The sequence below is a fragment of the Setaria italica genome, chromosome III (genome assembly GCF_000263155.2).
Source record: "Setaria italica strain Yugu1 chromosome III, Setaria_italica_v2.0, whole genome shotgun sequence".
NCBI classification, from domain to species: Eukaryota; Viridiplantae; Streptophyta; class Magnoliopsida; order Poales; family Poaceae; genus Setaria; species Setaria italica.
This window is the reverse complement of record NC_028452.1, coordinates 4,257,115-4,283,303: the sequence shown is the minus strand read 5'-3', so window position 1 is coordinate 4,283,303 and position 26,189 is coordinate 4,257,115. Positions and strand designations below refer to the sequence as shown.

General features: G+C 44.4%; 3 protein-coding genes across 4 annotated transcripts; all 3 read right to left on the bottom strand.

Annotated features, from left to right (window-relative positions):
- Window positions 1–1,349: 1,349 nt before the first annotated feature.
- LOC101778486 (beta-sesquiphellandrene synthase) lies at window positions 1,350–5,093 on the bottom strand. Of its 2 annotated transcripts, none has more exons than XM_004960479.3 (7): window positions 4,603–5,093; window positions 4,161–4,419; window positions 3,559–3,925; window positions 3,226–3,444; window positions 2,721–2,856; window positions 2,088–2,339; window positions 1,350–1,883 (listed from the first exon to the last, which is right to left on the bottom strand). In XM_004960479.3, the coding sequence occupies exons 1-7, from the start codon at window positions 4,906–4,908 to the stop codon at window positions 1,584–1,586; spliced, it is 1,839 nt and encodes a 612-aa protein (XP_004960536.1). In that variant the 5' UTR covers window positions 4,909–5,093; the 3' UTR covers window positions 1,350–1,583. The 2 variants fall into 2 exon arrangements, with proteins under 2 accessions (XP_004960536.1, XP_014660453.1); XM_014804967.2 differs by having other exon boundaries at window positions 4,161–4,416.
- Window positions 5,094–8,126: 3,033 nt separating this feature from the next.
- Window positions 8,127–11,610, bottom strand: LOC101754708 (alpha-humulene synthase). The gene is made up of 7 exons (XM_022825565.1): window positions 11,285–11,610; window positions 10,835–11,090; window positions 10,305–10,668; window positions 9,920–10,138; window positions 9,325–9,460; window positions 8,956–9,207; window positions 8,127–8,741 (listed from the first exon to the last, which is right to left on the bottom strand). Exons 1-7 carry the CDS (start codon window positions 11,573–11,575, stop codon window positions 8,442–8,444), a joined length of 1,818 nt encoding a protein of 605 aa, XP_022681300.1. The 5' UTR covers window positions 11,576–11,610; the 3' UTR covers window positions 8,127–8,441.
- Window positions 11,611–18,341: 6,731 nt separating this feature from the next.
- On the bottom strand, window positions 18,342–25,370 carry LOC101777670 (pumilio homolog 1). Its single transcript, XM_004960477.3, has 9 exons — window positions 24,526–25,370; window positions 22,061–23,295; window positions 21,672–21,813; window positions 21,474–21,581; window positions 20,826–21,038; window positions 20,627–20,737; window positions 19,383–19,577; window positions 19,061–19,235; window positions 18,342–18,975 (listed from the first exon to the last, which is right to left on the bottom strand). The coding sequence occupies exons 1-9, from the start codon at window positions 24,919–24,921 to the stop codon at window positions 18,935–18,937; spliced, it is 2,616 nt and encodes an 871-aa protein (XP_004960534.1). The 5' UTR covers window positions 24,922–25,370; the 3' UTR covers window positions 18,342–18,934.
- Between the last annotated feature and the right edge of the window lie 819 nt (window positions 25,371–26,189).

Sequence of the window (26,189 nt, the reverse complement as noted above, 5' to 3'; positions counted from 1 at the left end):
TCCTCATCGCCATCGTCTTTGGTTTTCACGAGCTTTCCATGGCACCATCTTTGTAGCTTTGCTCACACATGCGCACACAGGGCACAGCAACCACATGGATGATCATGACACGCATAGCAACATATCCATCATTTATGTCATCACTCTCATCCTCAGAGAAGGAATTAGCATTTTATTCATTACAGCATCGATGAAAAACGACATCGCAAGTCGATTTCACATTGATCCAGTAACAAGTCGCACATACAGAGCGAAGATGCATAGGCATCTCGCGAATTATTTTATTTTATTCCACTAGTAGGCATGGGCAACAGGCAGAGACCCATGGCTACCGAGCTCTAACCAACATGGGGCGTCTGGGATACGGTGTCGACGAAGATACGGACGCGGTCGAGACGAAGATCCAAGGTCACCGGCGAGCCGACGGGGAGCACGACGATGTCGGCGTCGGGCTTGTCCTTGAGGATCACCTTCTTGGCCTCCTCCACGCTCATCCCCACCACCTCCGGCCACGACGTCTTGCCGCCGCCGGCACACCGCACTTGTTCCGTCGAGGAGCTCATATTGGTTGCTGGTCGATCGCTAGCTGCGGAGGAATTACGGGATGCTTTTGTTGTAAGGTATTTATAGAGCCGTAAGCAGGATGTGATAGCAATTCAGCTCAAGTGTGACAGCAAAAAAAAAAAATTATGGTGCAGAGGGCGCGTGCATGCAGGGCCAAGAAATGCTTCCTGCTCCAAGGCTCAATAATGCAGGCACGAGGCACGCGAGGTGCCCCTAACAGCAGCCAGTACAGAACAAGATCGAGGAGGATAACGTTGCAGAAATTAAAAATCCATAGTCACCACCGTCCCCTGATTTTTCGCGCTTGCAGCCAAATAAACCAACAGCTTTGACCACGTGGATGCATGATGATCATGTCAGATAACTACATATAAGGATGAAAATGAATGGGAGATAGTACAAAAGGATGTAATGTCACATACAAACTAACACTCATAACATCAGCTTCACTGCAAAAGGACAGTGTTGCTGAGCTTATGTTACTACAACAAAAGGAAGTCACTGTATTTACAGACAAGACAGGGGATTACTGGCTTCAGTCTAGCTAGCTAGACATCTAACGGCTTTCCTCTCTTGCTCTAGAGCTAAGTCTGCTGAGTAGCATGTATGTTTCTCTTAAATGGTTACATGATTTGACTAGTAAAAATTTTTTAGCAATTATGATCAATCTGGCCCATAAACAGTACCCTTGTCCTCAGCAGATTCATCTTTGAACAAGCATGCTGGGAGATTGTCCATACTTCTCCATCATCGAGTCAACAAATAGAACAAGGGATTGCATTCTGTTTTGAAAAAGAAGGGTAAATAGCCATAAATTGCAACCAATTATACATGTGGTCAAATAAGAAAATCTGATAGTGATAGTAGAGAATAGTTGGTCTGCATAATCAACATTTGGTAAAGTGCAATTTCAGTCCTACTATATCAAATGAAACATGCATGGGTGCTGGAGGATGAGCTAATCCCACATTATATTATTTGGGCCAACAATTTGTTTGTTGGTTGCCAACAAACAAATCCTAAATAAGCTTTGTATATGGTTCCACGAACAATGAATGGATGGTATCCTTTAGGTTGGTGCTGTTTGTGAAATTGTCCTCTTGGTTGTACATGAATTCCATCGTCCTCGTCAAGTTGAATATCCTCTCCAATAGTTGCTTTGGGATGGTATTGTCTGAATTCAACCACTCGTTGTTAAAATCTTTCCATGACTCCTCTTTTAGAGTGTGTATCTTCTCACGTGCCACTTCAATCGAGACATTGTGCTCCTTCATGTAGCTATCGATTGTTGACGCAACATGAGGGATCAATTGCTCCCGCTGTATTAATTGAAACATTAAAAAATATTGGTAAGAGGAACGTACATAGCATGAATGTCAAGTTCTTGGTAACAAAAATATGTTTTGTTAATTATTAATGTCAAATTCCCATCAATTCAAATTGGAAATGGGAATTATGGGTTTGATATTAGGCTTCAAATATTATCACATTTTTTAAACTAAGGAATGAGCGAGAGATATTACCTCATATGATTGGAGGTCATCTAATAGTCTGAGAATTCTGGAAAGTGCCTTGACCATGTTAGGTACACTAGAAACCCAATTAAAACAATCTTTTGTTGCCACATCATTCATCCCAATGAAGGAAGCACATGACAAAAGAGGACACCCTCCAGTTCTTATTGAAACTTGCAGGTGCTCTTCAACAGACTCTGGAATGTAGCCTTCTTCAAGCATTTTTACTTCCATGCTAAAGCTTCTAACCAGATCTTCAATCTGCAAATTGAAGATAGTAAGTTTATGGAAATTGTTGAGTTAGAAACAAGGGTATGTGTTTACAGACATGTTTGTGCTGATAGCATCAATTTAACATGCATGCAAACCTACTAGGATAACTAGATATATCTTCAGTTTCCCGGAAAAACATTTAAAGTGGGACTGAGAAAATGGAATAGATAAATGGTACGCGTACTAAAAATGGTTTACGGAATGTTTACCCACATGTCCATGTGAATGTGCAGAGAGGATCTGAATTAACGCCCAACTACTGAGCAATAAAGTTACTTTCCTGATGAGCCTTTATAAATGGTTTGTAACAAAATATTTCATATGTATATCATCTCTCAAATAAAAATCTAGATCGGAATGTAAACTTACAAAGTATCTTAGATAGGACATGCGATATTTCTCCTCCTGGTGGAGCATATTCGCAATGGTTTGAAAGCTATCCAACATCTTCCCCAAAGCAAATTTCAGGCACTCCGGGAGGTCATGAGCCGCCTTAGCATCCCAGCTGGCCAAGATAGTTTAAACAAACACATGAATTTAATATTTACCGTGACATAAGAAATTCCCTGTAATTTAAATGTGTAATTATCCGTCTATCAAATTGGTTGAACCTCCATTTATTGTTGGATTCCCCCAAGCTAGGTGGAACTTTTTGTGCATGACCACACACATAGGAGGTAATAAGCTAAAGATTAACCAAAAATACAGATAACATGGGTTACCATTGAAATATGATTATCTAAAGTCTTTTTTTTACAATTAGTGGCATATATTTTTTCTTTATTGTTCTCTTTGAATTTCACATTAAAGATAGACATGAACTTTTGTGAACCTAGGATGTTAAAGATATTTGTAAGGAGGGAGGAATACAAACCTTTCAATGCACTTGGTAAGTAATTCACATTCTTCTGGAGTTGCATAAGAATCATAAATATCATCCAAGAGAGTTACTATAGCAATAATCATTGTCACTATTATTCGGCTTCGTGAATAACATGGTTCAAAGTATACTCCTAACATCCACAGGTAGCATTCCACAACTCTATCTCGAGCAAATGGAAGCCTCGATTCAATATGTAAATCCTTCCACCACCTATATATACATTTATTAGAGGTGTATCAGTGATGACGCTAGTTATTTCTAGTTTGAAGTATAAATAAGCAATAGAATAGGCTCAAATGGTAACAATTACTTGATTAGTTTCACCTTGTAATGGTTATCAGCTCACGCTGATGATGGAGCTGCATAATATTTGAGTTCAACTTTGCAAGCTGCAATATCGTTTCATGTACTGTAGCATCTTTCTCATATGCAGAGATGTAATACTTTGACTCATATATTCTAACCCTTCTAGGCAGAGGGATCTCAAGTGCATATTTTATTTCACGTGCTAATAATGATTCTTCCATGTTGGGTAATGTTGTTTCTAAACAACTTCGTGTGAATAGTATGGCTTCATCAAGTATTATCTCCCCATGGGTCCTCATATGCGCAGCATTGTAAAGGCTCAGTAGGTCTGCAGGGTTATCTGCTAGAAAACCTCCATCTTCATCTTTGAATCTCGCAAGCACGTCTGGAATATGTTATTGAATTTGTCAAAATATCGTCAGTTTTTAAGAAAGTTAAGTAAACTTTCAAAGATATTTCCCACAGTCCACATGCCCAAGCTACCTTTCTTTTACCATTTTAACACGTTCGAAGCATGGCTGCGTCAACTATGCTCTTAAATTAGACCATGCATTATACGCAACCGTGCATATTTATTTGGAATTCCGTGGTTTGTTTATTCAATTTAATATTAATATTACCTGGTGAAACCTTATACCCATGTTTGCGAAGTAGACAAAACCACAGAGCTACCGTCCCAAGATCGTAGTCACTGACATCAGCAGTCTGCATTTGTGGTAATGCAGCATTAATCTCTTCTTCAAACAGGTGATCCAAGCACAGACGCTCCAAAGTATCGATGAGATGTAGCCTCTCATGCAGGCCGCTAAATGTTGAACTTGCCATTATTTCGGCCACTTCTTCCTTGAGTTTGTCGGCTCGTTCTTCCATCTGAGTCTGCTGAAGACAGCATTTAAACTTAGCATAATGACATGTACTGATTGTCCTTAACATTTTCTATGACTGATATATAATCACACACAAATTGATTAGAAAACTATATGACCCTATTAATCTCAAGAATTTGCCGACCGCGTATGTTTAGAAGAGAAGGCGATCGTGGCGGGGAAACAATAAACAAACCTGTTGCTGCGATGAAGCTGCTGGGTTGGAGTAGCCAAGAAAGAAATCTCCCCAGATAGATGGGTGGAAAATACCGGCATTCTGGCTCAGCCGGCTATCATCCTCATCAAGGCCATGGCCTGTTCTTGGGGCACAATCCTGCTGCGATTGGCCGCATCGCAACCTGCAGGTGCGCCGCTGCAGACACCTCCGCCGTGAAACGCTTGGGCATCGCCTGATGAGCGGCCGCGGTGATGCAGCAATATGGCAGCTCCTGCTATTGCTGCTGATGCACTGTGGTGGTTTGAAGGAGATCAAGGTGGCCATGGCAGGTTGAAAGTTTGCAAGGTCAGGATTTGAGTTTGTAGGTGGATAAGCTCGTAAGTATGGCTGTTGTGGCTCCAAACAGGTATGGATGCTGCGGTAGCTCTTTTTCTTCAGCTATTCTTTTGAAGGTCTTTTTATTTCGGAGAAAACTTGGTTGCATGATCTAGTTGTTTGCTTTGAAAAGTGCAATAAAACATTCGACGTTGATTGTTTTGGTTATGCGGCTTTGGAGGTCCTCTGCCTCGGCCTCTTCCTCTTCCGACGTGACCGCCTCTCTGCCCATCGTGAGTAGTACTCTGTGATAACACAGAGTACTACTCACGATCTGAGTTGATGATGATGAAGAACTAGAAGTTGATGGCCACAAGTGACTTGTGCTTCTGGAATAAGAGATAAAAAAGGACGATCTAGAAATTGACTACTCAGCGAACTAACATAATGGAGGGAGCTAGCTGTCTGGAATAAGATTGATGGCATGCTGTGCCTACTGCTCTGTGCTTTCCATCCATCCCAGGCATTCTGAGGATCTGCTTGTAGGGCATCCCCCTCGCTCTAGATCTGAAATTGAAGCCGCCAAGCCCACTAGTGCCTTCCTACAATTCATAGACTTTTTGGTTCCCTCAAGAAAATAACAAAAACAAAAATTCATGAACAGTTTGGTACGTATGTCATGTTTCTTGTGTTAGGGAGAGAGTGCAATATTCCAGGTCATGGTTCTACTGCCGGTATGATAGAGAGCTGCAGGAAAGGTTTGGATCAGGATTATGTGGAGGATCATGATCATTCCGTGTATAGCTAGCTTGCCAAGGTGGATCTGACTGTGTACGTGCAGGCCACGTGCCACACGACGAGCGAGCAGGGTTGCTGGTCAAGCTGTTGATAAATGCCTCGAGAAAATAAGAGAGAGGTTCACGTGTCCAGCTGAACAATATAATTGACGAAGAAAGAAAAAAGCCCCTACGTACCCAGAAAAAAGAAGAGAAATGTTGATGGTGGAAGTGGAAGGAGCGTGCAAAGACAGAAATAGAAATGATGCCCCTTTTTTTTGTTTTTTAGCCACTTTTTGAAGATTCTCACAAACAAAAATGAAAGATTCTCACAAATAAATCTTGAAGGTAACATTTCAAAATTTGGACCTTTAGCTCGGCGTCATTATTGGTGGCGCCAAGCTTACACGTCTCGCCGCCAGGGGGTTTGGCGCCTAGGTCGTAGCGCCGTTGGCGACGTGGATGCTGACATGGCAACCCGCTTAGCGTTAGGGTGGATGCGCCAAGCTTGGCGCCGACCTTGGCGTCGTAGATCTTGGCGTTGAGCTGTTACTCTATACCTCTTGGCGTTTGAAATGAAATAAGTATATTTGTTCCGAGAAGCATGCAACAACCACACTATGGTTCAGTTGGTTAGGACACGTGTGTTTTATCCCAAAGGTCTGAGTTTGAATCCAGTGCTGAATCTTTTTTGACATTTCAGCTACAGCTACCGTGTCCTTTCATTGCCACACACTTGACTTTCGAGTTTCGACCCAACAAAGAACGTCACGGAGCACACAGGGGCACTTGAAGACGTCATTTCGTCACGCAGCAGCCAATCAGAGATTTGCCCAACATGTGAGGCTTTTTTTTTTCTTGCGCAAACTATGCTGTCAGTATCAACCGGTAGCACACACAAGCTAGCTAGCATGCTTTGTGAGTCCTTCGGTATTTTTATTTCTTCCCTTCAAATAAACATTCGTTCTAGTGCCTTTAGGATAAAATGCACATGTCTAAACTGCAATGTGGTTGTTGCATGCTTCTCGGAATAAATATACTTGTTTCATTTCAAACGCCAAGAGCTACAGGGTAATACGGCACCGAGCTCGACGCCAAGATCTATGGCGCTAAGATCTACGGCGCCAAGCAGGCTGCCATGTCAGCGTCCACGTCACTAACGGCGCTACAACCTAGGTGTCAAACCCCCTGACGTTGAGACGTGTAAGCTTGGTACCACCAATGATGATGCCGAGCTAAGGGTCCAGATTTTGAAATGTTACCTTCAGGAGCCTATTTGGAGTCTATTTGTAAGAATCTTTCAGAAAAAAAGTTAAAAAATAAAAAAGGCGGAAATGATGCAAATGCTACCTGCTCTCTGCCACTTGAAAAATACTGAGGTGGCCCATGGATGGCCCCGATGGACAACTTGCAGAAAAATCAACACCGTCGCCAGTTTTTCTTTTTCCAAGCTTGAAATGGCACTAGCATCAATCAACACAGCTCCATTAACGCATCACCTAAAAACTGAACCAACAACACTAACGATTTTTCGATCAGCTTAGCTTTTAGAGATAAAAATCTGTACAGCAGCGTATAGCGTGCATGTTTCTCTAAACTGTTTACATGGATTGCTTGGTCTACAGTTGTTATTAATAGTAATCAATTTGGCTCATAAACAGATCATCATCATCATCGATTCAACAGAAGGCGAGGAACAAGGGGTAAACGGCACTTTCTTTCAAAAGAAAAAAGGTAAAAGCACGGCATTCATTCGGGCATTGTCCTCGCAAGGAAAAAAGAGAGAGACAGCAACCAGTACTGCGATTAAGTAACTCTGATTACTAAAGTAGACAACAGTTGACCTGCATAATGGAGATTTTAAGAGAGAATATTTTCCAACCTACTACCATAGACAAGAGATAATGTACCCGATGACACTGAAATATGGGTGCAGAAGAATGAGCTGACGCCACATTGTATTATTAACTAGACATACAATTTATTGTCATTGCCAATACTAAATGAGGATTGTAAATTAAATGACTCCGCCAACAACAAGTGGATGGTATCCTTGAGGTTAGGGTAGCTTGTGAAATTGTCCTCTTGGTTGTACATAAATTCCATCGTCCTTGCACTAAGTAGAGAAACAACTTTCAATCATTGGACAAAAATCTCGAAACGAATTGGACCTAGGACTAAAAAGGCATTAGTCCCGGATCTAAATTTTGTAGTCCCTCAAAATCCTTTTAGTTCTGGTTGGTGGTTCCAACCGAGATAAAAGTGAAGCTTTAAGTCCCGGTTGGAGCCACTAGCCAGGATAAATGGAGTTAATCCCGGTTGGTGGCCTCCACCGGAACTAAATCTGTACCTTTAGTCCTGGTTGGAGCCACCAACCGAGACTAAATCCATGACACCAGCCTTTATCTCTCCGACTCCTCTCTCTCTCTCTCCCATATCTGCTCCTCTCCCTCAGCACATGCAAATGGCCGGCGCTCCTCCCTCTGCTCCCTCCCTCCCCACCTCCCTGACCTCCTCCTCCCAGCTCCCTCCCCGCGAGATGGCCGGTGTGGGCGGAGCTGCCCGGCGCGGTGCGGCCACAGGTGGCCCGGCGCGGCGCGAGCTACCACGCGAGCTGCCAGATTTGATTCACCTCTTTTTTGAATGATTTGTTTGTGATTTTTGCTAGTGAATCCACCGCGTGTTGTGAATCAAATCGTAACTCATGTGTTGTGACTTGTGAATCAGATCTTGTACAAATTGATTGGTTGTGTGCTCACACAAATCCTAAATAAGCTTTGTATATGGTTCCGCGAACAGCGAATGGATGGTATCCTTTAGGTTGGTGCAGTTTGTGAAATTGTCCTCTTGGTTGTACATGAATTCCATTGTCCTCGTCAAGTTGAATATCCTCTCCAATAGCTGCTTTGGGTAGACATTGTTGGGGTTCAGCCACTCGCTGTTAAAATCTTTCCATGACTCCTCTTTCAGTATGAGTATCTTCTCGCGTGCCATCTCAATCGAGGCATTGTGCTCCTTCATGTAGCTATCGATTGTCGAAGCAACATGAGGGATCAATTGCTCTCGCTACACATGAAGTTAAATATTCAGATATATTGGTAAGAGAAAGGTAGAGTACATGTCAAGAAACATCCTAATTAGCATTGATCAATAATAATAAAGCTACGTTATGTGATCAGCACCAAAATCATGGTGCAAATTCAAAATTGAACTATGAGTTTGTTATCAGGCTTCAAATATTATCATAGTATAATCTAATAAATGAGATATGTTATATTACCTCATATGACTGGAGGTCGTCTACTAGTCTGAGAATAATGGAAAGTGCCTGGACCATTTTAGGTACACTAGAAACCCAATTAAAGAAATCAGTTGTCGCTATATCATGCATCCCAACGAAGGAAGCACACGACAAAATGGGACATCCACCGGTTCTTAGTGAAACCTTTAGATGCTCTTCAACAGACTTTGGAATATATCCTTCCTGGAGCATTTTTACCTCCATGTTGAAGCTTCTAACAAGATCTTCTGTCTGCAAATTGTAGTAAACTATATATGTGGGGAAAATTTTTCACATTTATTGGTTCCCGGATAATCATTCAGAGGGAGGCCAAAAAATTGAAATATGTAGATGCAGAAGGTAACTTACAAAGTATCTTAGATACAGAATGCGATGTTTCTCCTCTTGGTGAAGCATATTTTCAATGGTTTCATAGCTATCCAATATTTTCCCCAGAGCAATTCTCATACACTCTGGGAGATCATAAGCGGCCTTTGGATCCCATCTGGAAATTATGATTCGGACAAACATATGAAGTCTATATGATCAACATGTAGAAAAACGTCACTACATTGGTAACTTTAAATATAATTTAACTGTGTAATTATTCATCAATCACACTGGTTCAATTTTCTTTGTTATATTTACTTAAAGCTAGCTAGATGGAACTTTTCTGTGCATGACCACTCATAGTCATACATATGACTAAGCCAAATATTAAGCCCAAATACAGAACTAGTTACCATTATAATATGGTTCTCTCAAGGAAAGAATCTATGTGTCTATTTTCGAACTTCATATATGCAAGAATCTGATTTTCCCCCTAATAAAAGGTATATAACTTACCTACTTAAAAGTATCATATTATTTTCCTTATTGTTCTTTCTGCATTTCACAGTCAAGACAAATATGAACCGAACCTACGATAGAATATTTAATTGTAAGCAAAGAAAGAGGTACAAACCTTTCAATGCAATTGGTAAGTATGTCACATTCTTTTGGTGATCCATAAGAATCGTAAATATCATCCAAAAGGGTCACAATGGCAATAATCATTGTCAATATTATTCGGGCCCGTGAATGACATGGTTCAAAGTATACCCCTAAGATCCACAAAAAGCACTCCACAATTCTATCTCGAGCAAAAGGGATCATCGACTCCATCCTTATATCCTCCCACCATCTGTATGTGCATGAATAACAATTATTGTAAACTTCATTTTGGAAAATCACTAGAGTTACAGAAATCTAGCAATTTTGTCTACATATTAGTTAGTAATGTCAAATATTCGTTATTTAAATGTTATTATGTAATTGAACTCCAAATAACAAAACATGCAACACTTCACCTTGTAAGGATACTCAACTCTTGCTGGTGATGGAGCTGCATAATATCTGAATTTAACTTTGCGAGTTGCAGTACCTTATCATGTAGTGTAGCATCTTTCTCATATGTAGAGATATAATACTTTGACTCATAGATTCTAACCCTTCTAGGGAGTGGGATCTCAAGTGTGGATTTTATTTCACGTGCTAATGGCCCTTCCACAAAGGGCAATATTATTTCTAAATGCCTTCTTGTGAATAGTATGGCTTCATCAAGTATTATCTCCCCATGGGTCCTGAGATGCGCAGCATTGTAGAGGTTCAGTAGGTCTATAGGATTGTTTCCTAAGAAACCTCCCTCCACAGTTTTGAACCTTACAAACACATCTGGAAAAATATCATCAAATTTTGAAATTATCAGTCTTTCAATGTATAGAAGGAAGTTTAGTGCTGAAAAAGACTATATCCCTTTTTTAACAGTATAGATAACCGGTTCAGTATGCGAAATGTTGAAGGAAATTGTTTGAAATTTCACCAATGGTTATTTAATTACCTGGTGAAACACAATATCGATGTTTCCGAAGTAGATAAAACCAGAGAGCCACTGTACCAAGGTCACAGTCTCTAACATCAGCAGCCTCAATTTGTGCTAATTCAGCATTGATCTCTTCTTCGAACAGGTGATCCAAGCACAGGCGCTCCAATACATCGACGAGAAGCAGCCTCCCATGCAGGTCACCAGTAGTTGAACTTGCTACGATCATTTGGGCCACTTCTCCCTTGAGTTTATCTGCTCGATCCATCCAAGCCTGCTGAAACGGTGGTTAAGTACTTAACCTGAGCATAATGGCAAGTACTAACTGGTATCTGTATTAACCTTTTATAATTATTTTCTAAATAAATTATACCCAAACAAGTTGATTAGAAAATTCTGTAGCTATATATCACTTCATTAATTTAAAAAAAATGATAGCAGAGAAGGAGATCGATCAATAAGAAAAACCTGTAGTTGCTGAAATGAATTGTCTGGGTTAGAGTAGCCAAGGAAGAAATCACGCCATATAGATGGGTGGAAAATGCCGGTGCTTCGGCTCAGGCGGCTGTCTGCCTCATCAGGATGATGCCGTGCTCTCTCCATGGAAGAATCCTGCTGCGATTGGCAGCGGCATTGCTGCAATGTGGTGTACTTCTGCCTTCGCCGCCACCTCCCTGAAATGCTCCGGCATCGCCCGAGCAGCCGTGATCCAGGAGCACTGGTGCTTTGGCGTTGTGGTTTGAAGGATAAGGTCTCCATGACAGTACTGACGATGCTGGTATCTAAGAGACTAAATTTGTTTAGTCTAGATTTCTTGTGCAAATGAGGAAAGCCTACGTGCTCTAGCAGTATTTGTTTTTGGTAAGTGATCTAGCAGTTTTTAATATACGCTCGAGGCACACGAGGATGGAACGGAAAAGGACAGGACAGATCCCTACCTGCTTTGCTTCTAGCAGACATGAGGCACATGAGGTGGCCCGTTCACGGTCTCTTCACCGAATATACAACAAGATGGTGAAAATTAACATCCTCGCCACCTTACCCTTATTTTTTTTAAACGAGCTAGCAGGAGAGCTGCTGCTATATTAAAAAAAGAGGAAAGCTTGACAGGCCGATTACAAATGTTCTGTACAAACTATACACTCACATCCCAATAACGGCAAAGATAAACTCCGCTAGGGCTACTACAAAAATCAAGACGCGTAAATGAAATATTGTAAGTGTTTAGCTCCTGCCATGATCCACACTGCCGTCTGGTCTTTGATGCAATTGACTATCCGATTAGCTGACTGCTCCTTGTGCCAGAATATCCTCTGATTTCTCGCTGACCAAATTTCCCAAAGGATGAGGATAACTAGACTACGCAACTATTTTCCGCCGACCATAGGGGCGGTCAGTAAAGCTGTCCGCCAACTATGTAAGGAATCGTGCCTGTCCCAACGGCTCGGGCCAATGTTCGGACACCTTATCCATGTACTCATCTCGATCCAGATTGTTCTTGCAAAGTTACAATCGGCGAAAAGATGATAGCCGGCCTCCTGCGTCGTGTTGCATAGCACACACCTTGGGTTACTGGTCCATCAATGACGTTGTAGTCGGTCCGCTATCCATTTCCTATCTTGTATAGCCAACCAACCAAAGAACTTGCACTTTGGAGGCGTCTTGTTTTCCAAATTAAATTCTCGAAATTAGTCGTCATGGACCCTATGAATTGTGATCGGTTGGTCGACTGTGAGCTGTACTTCCCGTCTGCCGTGAACTTCCATGCGATGGTGTCCGAGAGACTCGATCTTAGCTGCAGTTGACTGACCTCGATCCAAAATCGATGGTACTCCATGAAATGTGCCACGGTGAACCCTCGATGTAGAAGGCTTAAGTCTCGTATCCATGTGTCACCTCTCACCGCATCGTACAGCGTCTTGTTCTTTGTTCTGGAGATGTGAAACAGGTTCAGCGCTGTCCCTTAACCTTTGTCCACTTACCCGGCCATTGTCCCAGAATGATATTTTCCTCCTGTATGGTTGCTGCAGCAAAAAGCTTGCGGTCAGCTTGGGAGCAAGGTATCTCGTGTCCCTCCCAAGACGGCCCTTCATTCATCCAGTCCTGCCAAAGCCAACGCAGACGTAAAGCTCTGAAAAACATTCCGAGGTGTAATACTCTGAGTCCGCCCTCGTTCCTAGGCCTTGCTGACCGCGTCCAATTCACCTTGCATTTCCCGCCTGTGATTGGCTCCGTCCCCGCCCATAGGAATTGTTTCCGCTTAGCATCAATGGTCTTCATTATTTCTTTCGGTGCTTTGAGAGTCATTAGTAGATAAACCGGTTGTGCGGTTAGGACGGATTTAACCAATGTTAGGCTCCCGGCTGCCGTCAAATTTCTTCCGCTCCAACTGCTTAGCTTGCCAACCACCTTGTCCACTAGTATAGATGTCCATGCAGCCCGCAGCATGATAGCCCACCACGAAACCCGATTTTTTGGCCCGGCCCAAGCCTGGCCCGGCCCGTAGCTCATCGGGCTCGAGCTAGCTCGGTCCGATGCCTCGTGCCGGGCGAGGGCCGGTGCCTTGGCCTGACGGGTGGCTCGGCCCGGCACGATGGCAAGGAGGCAGCACATTAAGGCCCGTTACCAGACAAAATCAACTGACGCAAACCCTAACCATTCTCAACTACCCTGCCACCACAGCGCCACCCATCCGAGCTCCACATCCGCGGCTCCACCCCATGACCGTGTCGCCTCCCATCCGAGGCTCCGAGCCTTCGACCTCCCCTCCGCCCGTGGCCTCCCTTCCGGCGGGCGGCGCACCGCCGGCACCGCCTCCATCCCTCGCGGCCTCCACTGCCGTTCACCGTCGTCCTCCCTCACGGTCTCCGCCCGCACCACCGTCACCTTCCTTGCCCGCGGCCTCCCCTCCGACAGGTGGCGCGCCGCCGCCTCCCTCCCTCGCGGTCGTGGCCTCCACCGCCGTTCGCTGCCGCCCTCCCTCACGGCCTCCGCCTGCACCGCCGTCACCTTCCTCCCTCGCGGCCTCCGCCCTCCGCCGCACCGCCGCCGTCCCTCGCGACCTCCACCGCCATCGCCTTCCTCCGTAGCAGCATCCACTCCACCGGTGCCGCCTCCCTAACTCCCTCCCTTGCAGCACCTCCACCGCCATCGGAATAGCGAACAGTCGTAGCGAGGGATCCGGCGGCGACATGGGGCCCACTGTGCCTCGCTGGGCCCAATTTTGGCCGTGCTCTACGGGTCGGCCCGGCACGAAAAAGGCCTTTCGGGCCCGTGCTTGGGCCGCCGGTGAGGCTCGTGGGTGGGCACGGCCCGGCACGACGAAGTCATCGTGACGGGCCAGGCCCGGCACAAAATTTAACGTGCCTTGTTGGGCCCGTGCTGGAACGGGTTGGGCGGCCCGAATGGACATCTATATCCACTAGCGGTTGGAAGTCGACCGCCTTCAGGCACACTGTGGACAGTGGTAGGCCTAGATATTTGATCGGGAAGGTGCCACGCCTTACCGGTAGATTTTCCAGGACCTCGGTGCTTTGAGAGTCGTTAGTAGATAAACCGGTTGTGCGGTTAGGATGGATTTAACCAATGTGAGGCTCCCAGCTGCCGTCAAATTTCTTCCGCTCCAACTGCTTAGCTTGCCAACCACCTTGTCCACTAGTATAGATATCCATGCAGCCCGCAGCACGATAGCCCGGCACGAACCCTGATTTTTTGGCCCGGCCTAAGCCCGGCCCGGCCCGTAGCTCATCGGGCTCGAGCTAGCCCAGTCCGATGCCTCGTGCCGGGCAAGGGCCGGTGCCTTGGCCCGACGGGTGGCTCGGCCCAGCACGAGGGCAAGGAGGCGGCACATTAAGGCCCGTTACCAGACAAAATCAACCGACGCAAACCCTAACCATCCTCATCTACCCCGCCGCCACAGCGCCACCCATCCGAGCTCCGCATCCGCAGCTCCACCCTATGACCGCGTCGCCTCCCATCCGAGGCTCCGAGCCTTCGACCTCCCCTCCGCCCGTGGCCTCCCTTCCGGCGACCAATTTGAGGAAGACAGCCTGCACTTTGTTTCTACGATATCTTCTAGCCATGTTTCGCACTGTCATGAAGTTGTCATGAATACTCCGTCTCTTAATGAACACACTTTGGCATTTGGAGACAATTGAGTTCATGTGTGGTTGTAATCTAATTGCCAGAGCTTTCGTGATGATCTTGATGAATGAGTGGACGAGACTTATTGGCGTGAAATCCTGTATGGTGTTCGCTCCCTCTTTCTTAGGAATTAGTATTATATTAGCTGTGTTAATTAGTTGGAGGTTGTTGCACCTGAGATAGTAGAACGCGTTTACCGCTGCCATTACGTCTTGTTTGATGGTATCCCAGCATGATTTTAGGAATAAACCCATGAATCCATATGGCCCTGGGGCTCTATCACTCGGCATGTTGTGGATGGCTTGTTTGATTTCTTCTTCAGAGAACGGTGAGTCCAGTGAGGATAGATCGTGCTGGTTGAGGTCGAAGAGGTCCCAATTGAAGTCCGCGTCACATGGCTGAGGCTGCTGCATGGTTGCTCTGAAAAAGTTCTGGATCTCAGCCGATTTTTCATCATGTGTGCACGCCCATCCAATCTCCTTTTTAAGTTTCTGGATGTAATTTTTCCGTCGCCTAGAGTTGATCCGCCAATGAAAGAAACGCGTATTAGCATCTCCTAGTTTAAGGTTCTTTATTCTGCTTGCTTGATTCTTACGTCCGCGTTCAATGACAGCTAGTCCCATAGCCCTTAGTTTGAGATGGCTGCGCAGGAGCTGCTCGGCCTCCGTAAGCTGTCAGTGTTCTTGCGCTATGTCCAACCTCAGTATCACTTCTAGGGCCATATGCATCTGCATTTTCGCATCTGGTATGAGCCGGCTGCTCCACTCCCTCAGTGCAACGGTTGTGATATGTAGTTTGTCATAGAGTCTATGGAAAGGCTCGATGTGCGGTGATTGCATGTTCCACGCTCAGGTTACTGTTTCCTTGAATCTCGGAAGCACTGTCTAGAAATTCTCGAATTTGAAGGATTTGGAGCGTCTCGGGTCACTTTGGTTGGAAAGCGAGATAGGACAGTGGTCGGATAAGAAAGTTGATAGGGCGTGCAGGACGTGAGTTCTGAAGGCATTTTCCCATTCCGCATTTGCAAAAACTCTATCGAGCCTAACAAGGGTTGGATTTTATCTTTCATTGCTCCAAATGAATCTTCTATTTAGCATATGGACCTCACGTAAGTCACTGTCATCAAGTGCCTGTTTGAACAAGTTCATAAGCCTGAAGTTTAATCTGTTGTTATTTTTGTCGCTCGCTTTGTAGATGAGGTTGAAGTCACCTAGGACTAGCCATTGGGAGCCTTGTGGAGGCTTTTGCGCTTGTAGTTCTGCTAGAAATTGCGGCTTGTCGTTCGATCCGGTTGGGCCGTAAACCACGGAGAGTGTGAAGACGTTTGCGGTTTCATGCATTGTTACCTTGCTGTTATATGGTATGGTCCTACAACTATGTCAGTGAGCCCGACGTGAGTGCTATTCCACAACAGTAGGATGCCGCCCCTGGTGCCATTGGGGCCCCCAGCTGGTTTGTAGGAGTAGCTGTGAAGCCTTACCCTTCTTGTTTTATTGCTTCCGCTTTATTGCATCTAAACCACTTCAAATTCCTGAGCCAAAAACGATGCCACGTCTGCGTAATTTGTATTTTGCAGATGGCGATTCCTCAAAAAAAAAAAAACAAAGATGATGATGTTGATGGTTCAAGAAGCATATGCACACAGTAAACAACAAGAGGAGATCAGGACAAGCCTATCATCCAACTCACGGGGTTTGAGCAACGGTGTCGACGAAGATGCGGACACGGTTGGGGTTCAACTCCTGGGTCACAAACGTGCCAACAGGCAGCACGACGATGTCAGCGCGGGGCATGTCCTTGAGAATGATCTCCTTCGCCTCCTTCACGGGCAGGCCCACCACCTCCGGCCACGACGTCTTCTTATTCTCGCCGCCGGTCGTGTCCACGGCGGAGCTCATCGTCGTCGATGGATTACTCAGCCAATCTGCACGCATGCACACATATAAGAATCGGTTGTTGGCTAGAGATCGATCGACAGTGATCAAGCATACACTTGGGAACTTACTTGTCTTGTGTCTTGTTTTTGCTGATGGAGTAGTAGTGCATTTTTATAGACGAACCCGGACAGAGGAGATCGAGCTATTGGCTAACCTTGCTGCATCGCCTTTCACATATGCCAAGTGCACACACTGAAAACACAGTCAGCTCCGGTAATCCTCATCGCCATCGTCTTTGGTTTTCACGAGCTTTCCATGGCACCATCTTTGTAGCTTTGCTCACACATGCGCACACAGGGCACAGCAACCACATGGATGATCATGACACGCATAGCAACATATCCATCATTTATGTCGTCACTCTCATCCTCAGAGAAGGAATTAGCATTTTATTCATTACAGCATCGATGAAAAACGACATCGCAAGTCGATTTCACATTGATCCAGTAACAAGTCGCACATACAGAGCGAAGATGCATAGGCATCTCGCGAATTATTTTATTTTATTCCACGAGTAGGCATGGGCAATAGGCAGAGACCCATGGCTACCGAGCTCTAACCAACATGGGGCGTCTGGGCGACGGTGTCGACGAAGATACGGACGCGGTCGAGACGAAGATCCAAGGCCACCGGCGAGCCGACGGGGAGCACGACGATGTCGGCGTCGGACTTGTCCTTGAGGATCACCTTCTTGGCCTCCTCCACGCTCATCCCTACCACCTCCGGCCACGACGTCCATCCGCTGGTTTCTTCCGTCGTGGTGTTCATGCTCGCTAGCTGTCCGATAGTTGCAGATATATAGATCACTAAAATTAAACCAACTATATGCGAACAAAATAAAGATACAGCATGCACGACACACGAGCTAGCAGCAGCTAAGATCCATGGAGATACATAGCCACTAGTGACTGATTTACTAAGGCAAGCTACTTTGCTAGCTGGCAAAAAAGGAATGAAACGATGTGCTACATGCTGAGTGCTGACGAGTTGAGAAACAATGGAAGCTCACCGTGTCTGTAACAAGAACCTGATGAGTGTCCTATGTTGTGGACTTGTGCTGTGTGTGCGATTATGCAACAGCATTTATAGAGCAGGTTCAGATAGGGCTCAGGCATCAATCCTGCGGCCGTAGATGACTAGAGAATGATCTGTTCGTCGCACATGTTGCTCACTTAAAAAACAAACAAAGTAGATAAATATCCTCGCAAGAGAGGTAGTAAATCGACAAATAAGTAGACATTTTGATGGTGCAGGGAACATTCAAGGCAAAAGCTTGAGGCCTACCACTATACACACGAGGCACCATCAACAACGTGGATTGATCATGATAGAGAAACATATGTAATAGGACACACACAATTTGGTTCCCTTCTTTCAAAATTCAAACACAAACAAGAACCATCATTCTCATCCACCAAAAAGAAGGCATCTCAAAGAGCGAGGCATTGTGAAATAGGCATGCCTGCCTATAAATCACCTTAAAAGTTATGTCTGTCGCAAGAAAAACATTCACGACATCTTAGACCTGGATTACATGGGACTCCATTAGCACAAGATACATAACAAACAGTCCAGGAAAGCTGATACTAATAACAACAGCTTAACTGTAAACAAAGGCCAGTGCGCCTCGGCTTATGTTACAACAAAGGCCAAACAACAGGAAGCCGCTACTATATCAACAGATGAAAACAGGGGGGCTAATGGCTTCAGCTTTTCTTTTTAGACAGCTAACAGCTTACTTCTCTCACTCTAAGATCTAAATTTAATTTGTACAGCAGCAGAGTAATTAACGTGCTTCTTAGTCCTCCACCTTCCTCCTCTTTACAGCAGCTTGCAGATCAAACTTGCATGCATATCACTCTCCTCCCTTGATTCTGCGTAGGGTCTTCAGCTACAGAATCAATGTACACTCTTCGGCGCAAACGTACAGTATTTATTTCCGGCAAGGCCAAAAGGGCCTTATATAAGGTTTTTAGTAGAGAAAAAACGTGAGTGCAAACCTAGCAACTGTTAGCTGTACAACTAGATTGTTTGCCCTTCAGGCAGCAGTGCATGCTGGTTGAAGCCCAAGGCGCTTCTCTGCAAGCATAAGAATACAGACATTATTAGCCCCCATGAATACAGACACATAGTGTGAGAGGTACTGGAGATAGGCCACATATACCTCCAGCAGCAACAAGTTTCTCTACGCGTGCTACTATGTGCTTCCCGTAGGTGTACTTCTTGAGGGTGTTCAGATGTGTTTTTATCCTTGTAAGGATCATCTCTCTCTGCTGATCATCACAAGTTTCTAACACCTTCTGCACCACATAGTTAGCAAACTGGTCTTTCATCATTACCTAGCAACCACAACACAAACCATTTCAGTAAGGCCTGAAGATACTATACTGCAAACTTCCAACATATCCATTAGCCAGATTAGTGAAAAAAATAAAACATTTGACCTGTTCCGTTTAAAAACTTTTACAAAAGTGAGGGTTCCATACCTCAAGAGGTTCGCTTTCACTAGTGGATCCAAGCATCTCGCCAATCAGAACCTGGCGCTCTACAGGATTTCCAAAGGCTAAGCACTTCTCAATGACATTTGAAGCAAACTTTTGCTGGCTCATTTGCACAATTTGGCCAATTAACTTCTCAATAATAGCAGATCTCTCATGGGGTTTGCCATGTTCCAGAACATGCTGTAAAGTTCAGCATGTTGCTAGTTAGAAATAAAATATTGAGGAACTGAAAACCCTACCATAAATAAATCAAAGGAGAAAGTCCCGAAGATCTCAGAAGCATGACTAAGAATACAACAATGGCTATCGCATAAAACACATCCACAGAAAGTTCCACACTTCACTCTGTGAATCAATCATAATTCCTAAAAGAAAAATATGTGCACTCTTCCAGCAGGGGTAAAAATAACACAAGGGGATGTCTCCAGTCGAACATTTCAAATTTTGGCAGCAGAATTAGTGTTATTCAATTTCCCCTACAAAAACAATATATGTAGAATTGTCCCCGAAAGAAATTCCATAGTATTTACAATTTATAAACACAAATAGACATCTGCAGTCCAAATCACATTAAAGGCCATCTATCTCCATAATAATATTTATTTATAACACGTGGAGTAATAACTAGTAGCACCATATCACCACAAAAATCCATCAAGTTCCCTACACATTAACTGGAGAAAACATAAAAGGAAACCACTTAAGGTATCAGAACAAGACTTCAGACATTGAATGTCTACGCTGAGTTAATAAAATTCAATTTGTGTCCAACCTAGGTGTTCAAATGTTTGTAGTGAAACAATTGCGACAACATGTCATATTGTAGTTCACATGAATTGAATGGCAACTAAATTCTGAAGTCACGCTCAGTTTGACAATATCAAGATACTAGATAACTAGAATAAACATTGCACCTCAAAGTTATACTCAAGCATGCATGTTTATTTGTTGCTAACTTCAACAAGAGACTGCAAGCTCTAATGTTCACATAAATGCATTTCCTGAGCAGCAGGAGCAGCATAGCTGATACACAAAATAGTCTACTTCCATTTCAGGGAAGGGGATCCCTGATCCACATTTCAGCATTGAATGATACTAGTTATCAGGTAAGCAACATATAAGATCAGCATAATAGCCTAGAGATGCTACTGCAAGACAAAGCCCACCAACAGAAAACCAGGTAGGCAGGTACAGCATGTATCTCTATCAAAATTGAACATGGCACTGACCTGAACAACGTAATTGCCATACTGGTCCTGAGCTAGCAAGCAAACAGACTGGAGAATCTCATCCATCATTATTTGCTGTGTTTTAGGATCATCACAGTGCTCTAGAACCCTCTGTAGCAATTCATGTGAAATAACAATAAGAAATTGCATACTACTGCTGGTAAAGCTCCAAAGAGAATGATGTATATAAGTAGCATACCTGAATAACTCGACAACCATATGGATGAGTGGATAGCATTACAACTTGGCCATAGAACGTTGAGACAATAAACTCGATAGCATGCTGAGGAATGCACTCTATGCATTTTTGTATTACATGGTTCCCATTTTGATCACGTACACAACGCATGACATGTCCCTCCAGCTCCGCAACCATTTTAGTCTGCAGATCTAAATCAACGACCTCGATAGCCTGTGCATACATCATCAATAGCATCAGAAGAACATATTACTTGCTACAGTATTTTTGCCAATTAAGTAAAATCTACAGATGCAAAGGGTTAGACAATTGTACAAGGACACTCAGAATGTATACAGATAAGCTTTCCAGCAATTATCCAACATATATTTCTCACACAACTGCTCCACTGGGTAGCTGCATGCATTCTCATACTTAGTTGTTTTGTTATATGGAATTGAAAAGTACAGACCAATAAAACTGTACCAATCTGTAAGCCAAATGACATTTTGATCACTCAGAAACAACAGTTAGTTATAGTGCAAGGTAAAAGCCTTGGAGCCATCAACAAGCATGCAAGGAAAAAAAACACAAAGCTCTACTTATTGAATAAACACGAAAAAAATAAAAACATATTTATTAGGGGGACATATTTCAACTGACAAGCACCTTCTGTATAACCCGGCACCCATACATCTGAAGACTGAGAGCAAGGACACGTCCAATAAGTTGACCAGCCAATTCCTTTATCTGGGCAGTGCTTCCATGCTCAAAAAACTGAGAGAGAAAAAAGATCAATGAAAATTAAGAGAGGATATAACACAGTCAACCTCAAAGGATATCTGGGAAGTGCTCCCATGTTCCTACCTTTTGAACAACATAATTTCCAAATACATCAGTCATCAATGTGAGAGCTTGAGGCATGATTTCTGAGAAAACCATATCTTTTTCTTCAGTACTGGCTGTTTCTAGCTTTTGTTGTATGAACCGGCTCCCGTATTGATCCGCACTACAAAATATTCAAAATTAGTAAGACAACACAGAAAGCTTTCAGAAAGTAGATATAGGGAGTAAGTCTTCTTTGTGATGGAAAACGTTAGCAGTATTTAAGTGGCTGCCTCACTATATAGTTTGAAAATGTGCGCTCAGTGAAGAACTCCTAAACCATTTTGTATCCTTTAACAATGCAAGTCACTAAGATGATTTCCATGTTAGTTTAATATGATGTTTATAACATCGATGAGAAGGAGGTGTACCTAAACTCAACAACATGGCCTGCTATTTCTGAGAGCTCATATGATTTACTTTTGTTGCTCTTGAATTCCTCCAGAAGCGAGGGCATCAAATTGGCATCCATCTTCCCACCCATGCCTGAATTCCATGAACCAAAGGAGCCACCAAAGTTTCTCATGCCTGATGGAAAGCGCATGCTACGATCACCATGCCTAAGCGGACTGCCTGGCGCAATAGGTGAAGAGGGAAGAACAGGACTTGTCAGTGGACTTCCAGCATAACCAAGGTTAAATCCAAGATTGCCATAGTAACCATATTGCTTTTGTGACTGAAGTAAAGGGCCAAGGTTAGCTTTCTGAGGACCAAGTAAGTCCATGTAAGAATTTCCCAGATGGCCCCTGTCCATGAGAGGATCATCACAGCTAGCTGCAAGTTGAGCAAGGTACTGGATATACGCTGGATCGATAGGAGTCTGAAGGGAAGGTGATGCAGTTGGACTTCCAATTCCACTGTAGTTTAGCATGTTAGACATACCAGCTAAATTTTGTCGAGAAGATATAGTCCCGCCAGGGGATCTGGAACCAATTCTAGGGGAAGCAAAGCCAGATCCAAGTGACAAATTGTCAAATGATGTGAAACTGCCAGCATTAATCTGGTTTCTCATCGTAGATGAATTGGCCAAGTTTGGAGAATAGCCATCAGGTACTTTAGACTGTCCATGCTCAGGACGTCTCATGTAGGAGTGCTGCTGATTGCCATTTGATTGGTCACCCTGTCGATCAAACAGAAATTTCTGGACATTATCAACATCCTGATAGAGCTGAGACTGGTCCATAGTTTGCCCACTCATTGCCCTAGATGATAAGCTCATCCCAGATAAAGCTGCCACAAGATCATCAGATTCACCTATAGCAGATGAACTACGGCGGAAAGAAGACGAACCACCATTAATCTTCTTGTCATTAGCACCAACTTTCACACCAATTGGAGGCAGAGATGGACTAGGGGCCCTCCTCACAAGCTCAGGATCTGGAGATGCACTTCGAGAAAGCGATGACCCTAAAATAGAAGCATATGTATTTGATGATAAATCATTGTTCTGAATTTCATCCAAGCCTCGTGAATTATTACTAGAGTGCAGGCCTCCCATAGCTCCAGATCCACGATGGAGGCCATACTGTATTCCAGAAGAACCTAGCAAGTCATTACTACTGTGGTTGGCAGTCTGCCTATCCATATCCCGTTGGTATGAATCATCCTGCACCATTTACAAAAAGATGTAATCTGATTTAGATTAAAACTGAAGCATAAGGAAAGAGAAAGTAAAAACAAGGAATCTTAACGTGTTGACAGGAATTCAAAAATTCTACAGAACACAGTCCTCAGTAAGAATAAGATTGACAAAGGCCATTCTTTTTTCTCCTTTTTGTTTTGCAAAATTGACAAAGGACATTCAACTGAGCAAACCAAGAATTTAGAGGATTCTATGTATGACCTAACACGGACAAGAGGCTCACCAATGCATAAATGCATTGTAATTGATAAGCTACAACAGAAGGTTGCCAAATATGAAGGTGCATCCAAGTATTAAACTAGTGAAATATGAAACAGTGCTTCCAATGTGAAATATGTTTCAAAAAAAGAAATATGAAACGGTGCTTCCAATGATCCGCAAGACATTTGAAAACCATAAGCCATGAAACTCTTCAGGAACTAGACTAGTTTATTGGTATCATGGCATCTGCAACACCTTCATGTGCAAAGTCAGAACAGCTTGCAGAATGTTACTTAGCTCTCCAAATAAGGAAAGTAAGCGTTATCCTGTCCCTTGTGTAAACTCTTTTGTCAAAAGGCATTCCTTGTGTAAACTCAAACCATGTAATCTCTCTACTTCTGATATTCTGATCACATTAAGTCAGATAATATAAAGGAGATACGCCTGCAACAGATCAACAAATCCCATAACTGCAGGACAAAGACATCACTCAAAAACCAGTCTAAAGTGCACTCACGCATTCACACCTACTGACTACACAATGATTGGAACCCTAATATATGTCAAACATAGCAAATCTCCAAATAAGGAAAGTAAGCGTTATTCTGTCCCTTTGTAAACTCTTTTGTCATAAGGCATTCCTTGTGTAAACTCAAACCATGTAATCTCTCTACTTATGATATTCTGATCATATTAAGTCAGATAATATAAAGGAGATACGTTGTGATCTGTTGAATCTGTTGAATCGACAACAGAAGAAGTAACCAACGATTTTAAAAAGAAAAGTACTTCAACCCTAGATATACACTCCACTATAAGTGGGATGGACTCTCGTCAGTCAGTCAGCAGTCAAAAATAGCAGCATCCCACGCAACTAGTACAAGGTCAAGGCTTTCTCACAAGACGTATGCTAGCACAGAATGGAGATACATGTAATACTTCATAAAAACTATAAAAGAAAGAAAGGGCGGAGAAAATATTCGATCTTTGCACCTGAAAGACGTTGGAGAAGCTCCTATGACGACCAAGATCGATCCCGGGCAGCCCCACCGTCCCTTCTGCAGCCGCCGCCGGCTGCTGCTGCCTCCTGCCGTCCCCGATCCCGCCGAGGCCGGAGGAGCGGAGGCGGTGGTGCGAGGAGCGCCAGTCCTCCTTGGAGAGCAGCGGCGGCGGGAGGCGCGGGTTGAGGTGCGCATTGGAGTAGTAGTAGCTCTGGTAGGCCGGGTCGGCGCGGAGGTCGTCGTCGAGGAAGAGGCTGCCGGCGGCGGCGGCGGCGCCCATGGCGCCCTCGACGGTGGGCGGCGCGGAGCCGCTGCGGAAGACCTCGAAGTCCCGGTCCGCCTCCGCGCCGAACGCCTCGCCGCCGCGCGCCGCCATCTCCGTCACCATCGCGGGGGCCGCAAGAAAAGCCAAGATCTTTAGGGTTTAGCGCGCTAGAATCCCGCCATTACCGTGCTCCCTCAAGCAAAACCGAGAAAGTTGCAGCTTTTAACAAAATTTATCCACGGAATGAGCAGTAGCCGAGATCGGGGAGCGGCAAGAACCGATTCCGGCTGCTCAGAATGGACGAATCGGGGAGCGAGCGGCCATCTACGGGGGAGTCGGTGTTCGAATTCGGCGAAATGGTTCGGATTTGCGAGGGATTGGATTGGAGGCTCCCCTTCTCCGCTGCAAGTGTGAGCAGTGGCGTGCTGGTAGTGGGGGAAGAAGCGTAGAGACTGGAGAAGAAAGGAGGCCTGGTTGCGGCTCGATTAAGTACAACGGCCGGAGCGATTTGGGTCGTCGGATCCGGGGTTGGACGGGCGAGATCGCCCAGAGGGCTTTGGGTCCTAGGGTTTTGTTGCTGGGGTGTGGGTGTATGAGAGAGAAGAGAGATGCCAAGCTTGACCTGCTCTCTTTTTTGTTGTTTAGAAATGGAAACTTGGAGGTACTCTACTCTCCTACCTGCGTGCTTACTCCATTGGTGATTGAAAGAGATGTTTTCAGGTCAGTTTCTCCAAAAAGTCCATTCTTCTCCAGGCAGATTCCACCCCTTCTCTCTTCTGATGCCCTTTAAGCCAAATTTGGCAATGTTTGTTGTTCAGTCAGATTACCAGCTTAAGCTTGTGTTACAAAAAAGATGAATATAGCAGCACTCTGCTTTGTTCCTGGCATGGTACGGTAAGACCAGATTTTACAGCAAGCTCCGTAGGCCCCCTTTTCCCTAGAGATAAGATTTGCGTGCATTGGGGTACTGGCACCGTTGTGCATTCGCTTCGTCTGCCCCTCTCTTGTCTGGACGAACAATAATCCCCATGGAACTCAGCATCGTTAATGATGGATCAGTTTGTGATACTGTGGAATCCTGAGACCAAAGAGTGGTGTAGTAAGAAGTAACCGTGGGGTGAAACTGTCAAAGTGCAGGAGATGGCGAGTAGAGGTAGTAAGTAGAGTAGGGGTAGTGATGAGTACGTGCACGGTGCGGGCAGGCCGCTGCTGCTCGCGTGCGTGCTGTCGCAAGGGCAGTGGACCGGAGGAAGAAGATGGAATATGGAGAGCACGTGACGGATCGAGCGTGCTCCAACAGTGGATTAACTACTCCAAACCAACTGTTACCACTAAGCAGAGGGAGTGAGGCGAGGAGAGGAGGAAGGAAAGGTGAAGAAAGATGGCGTGCC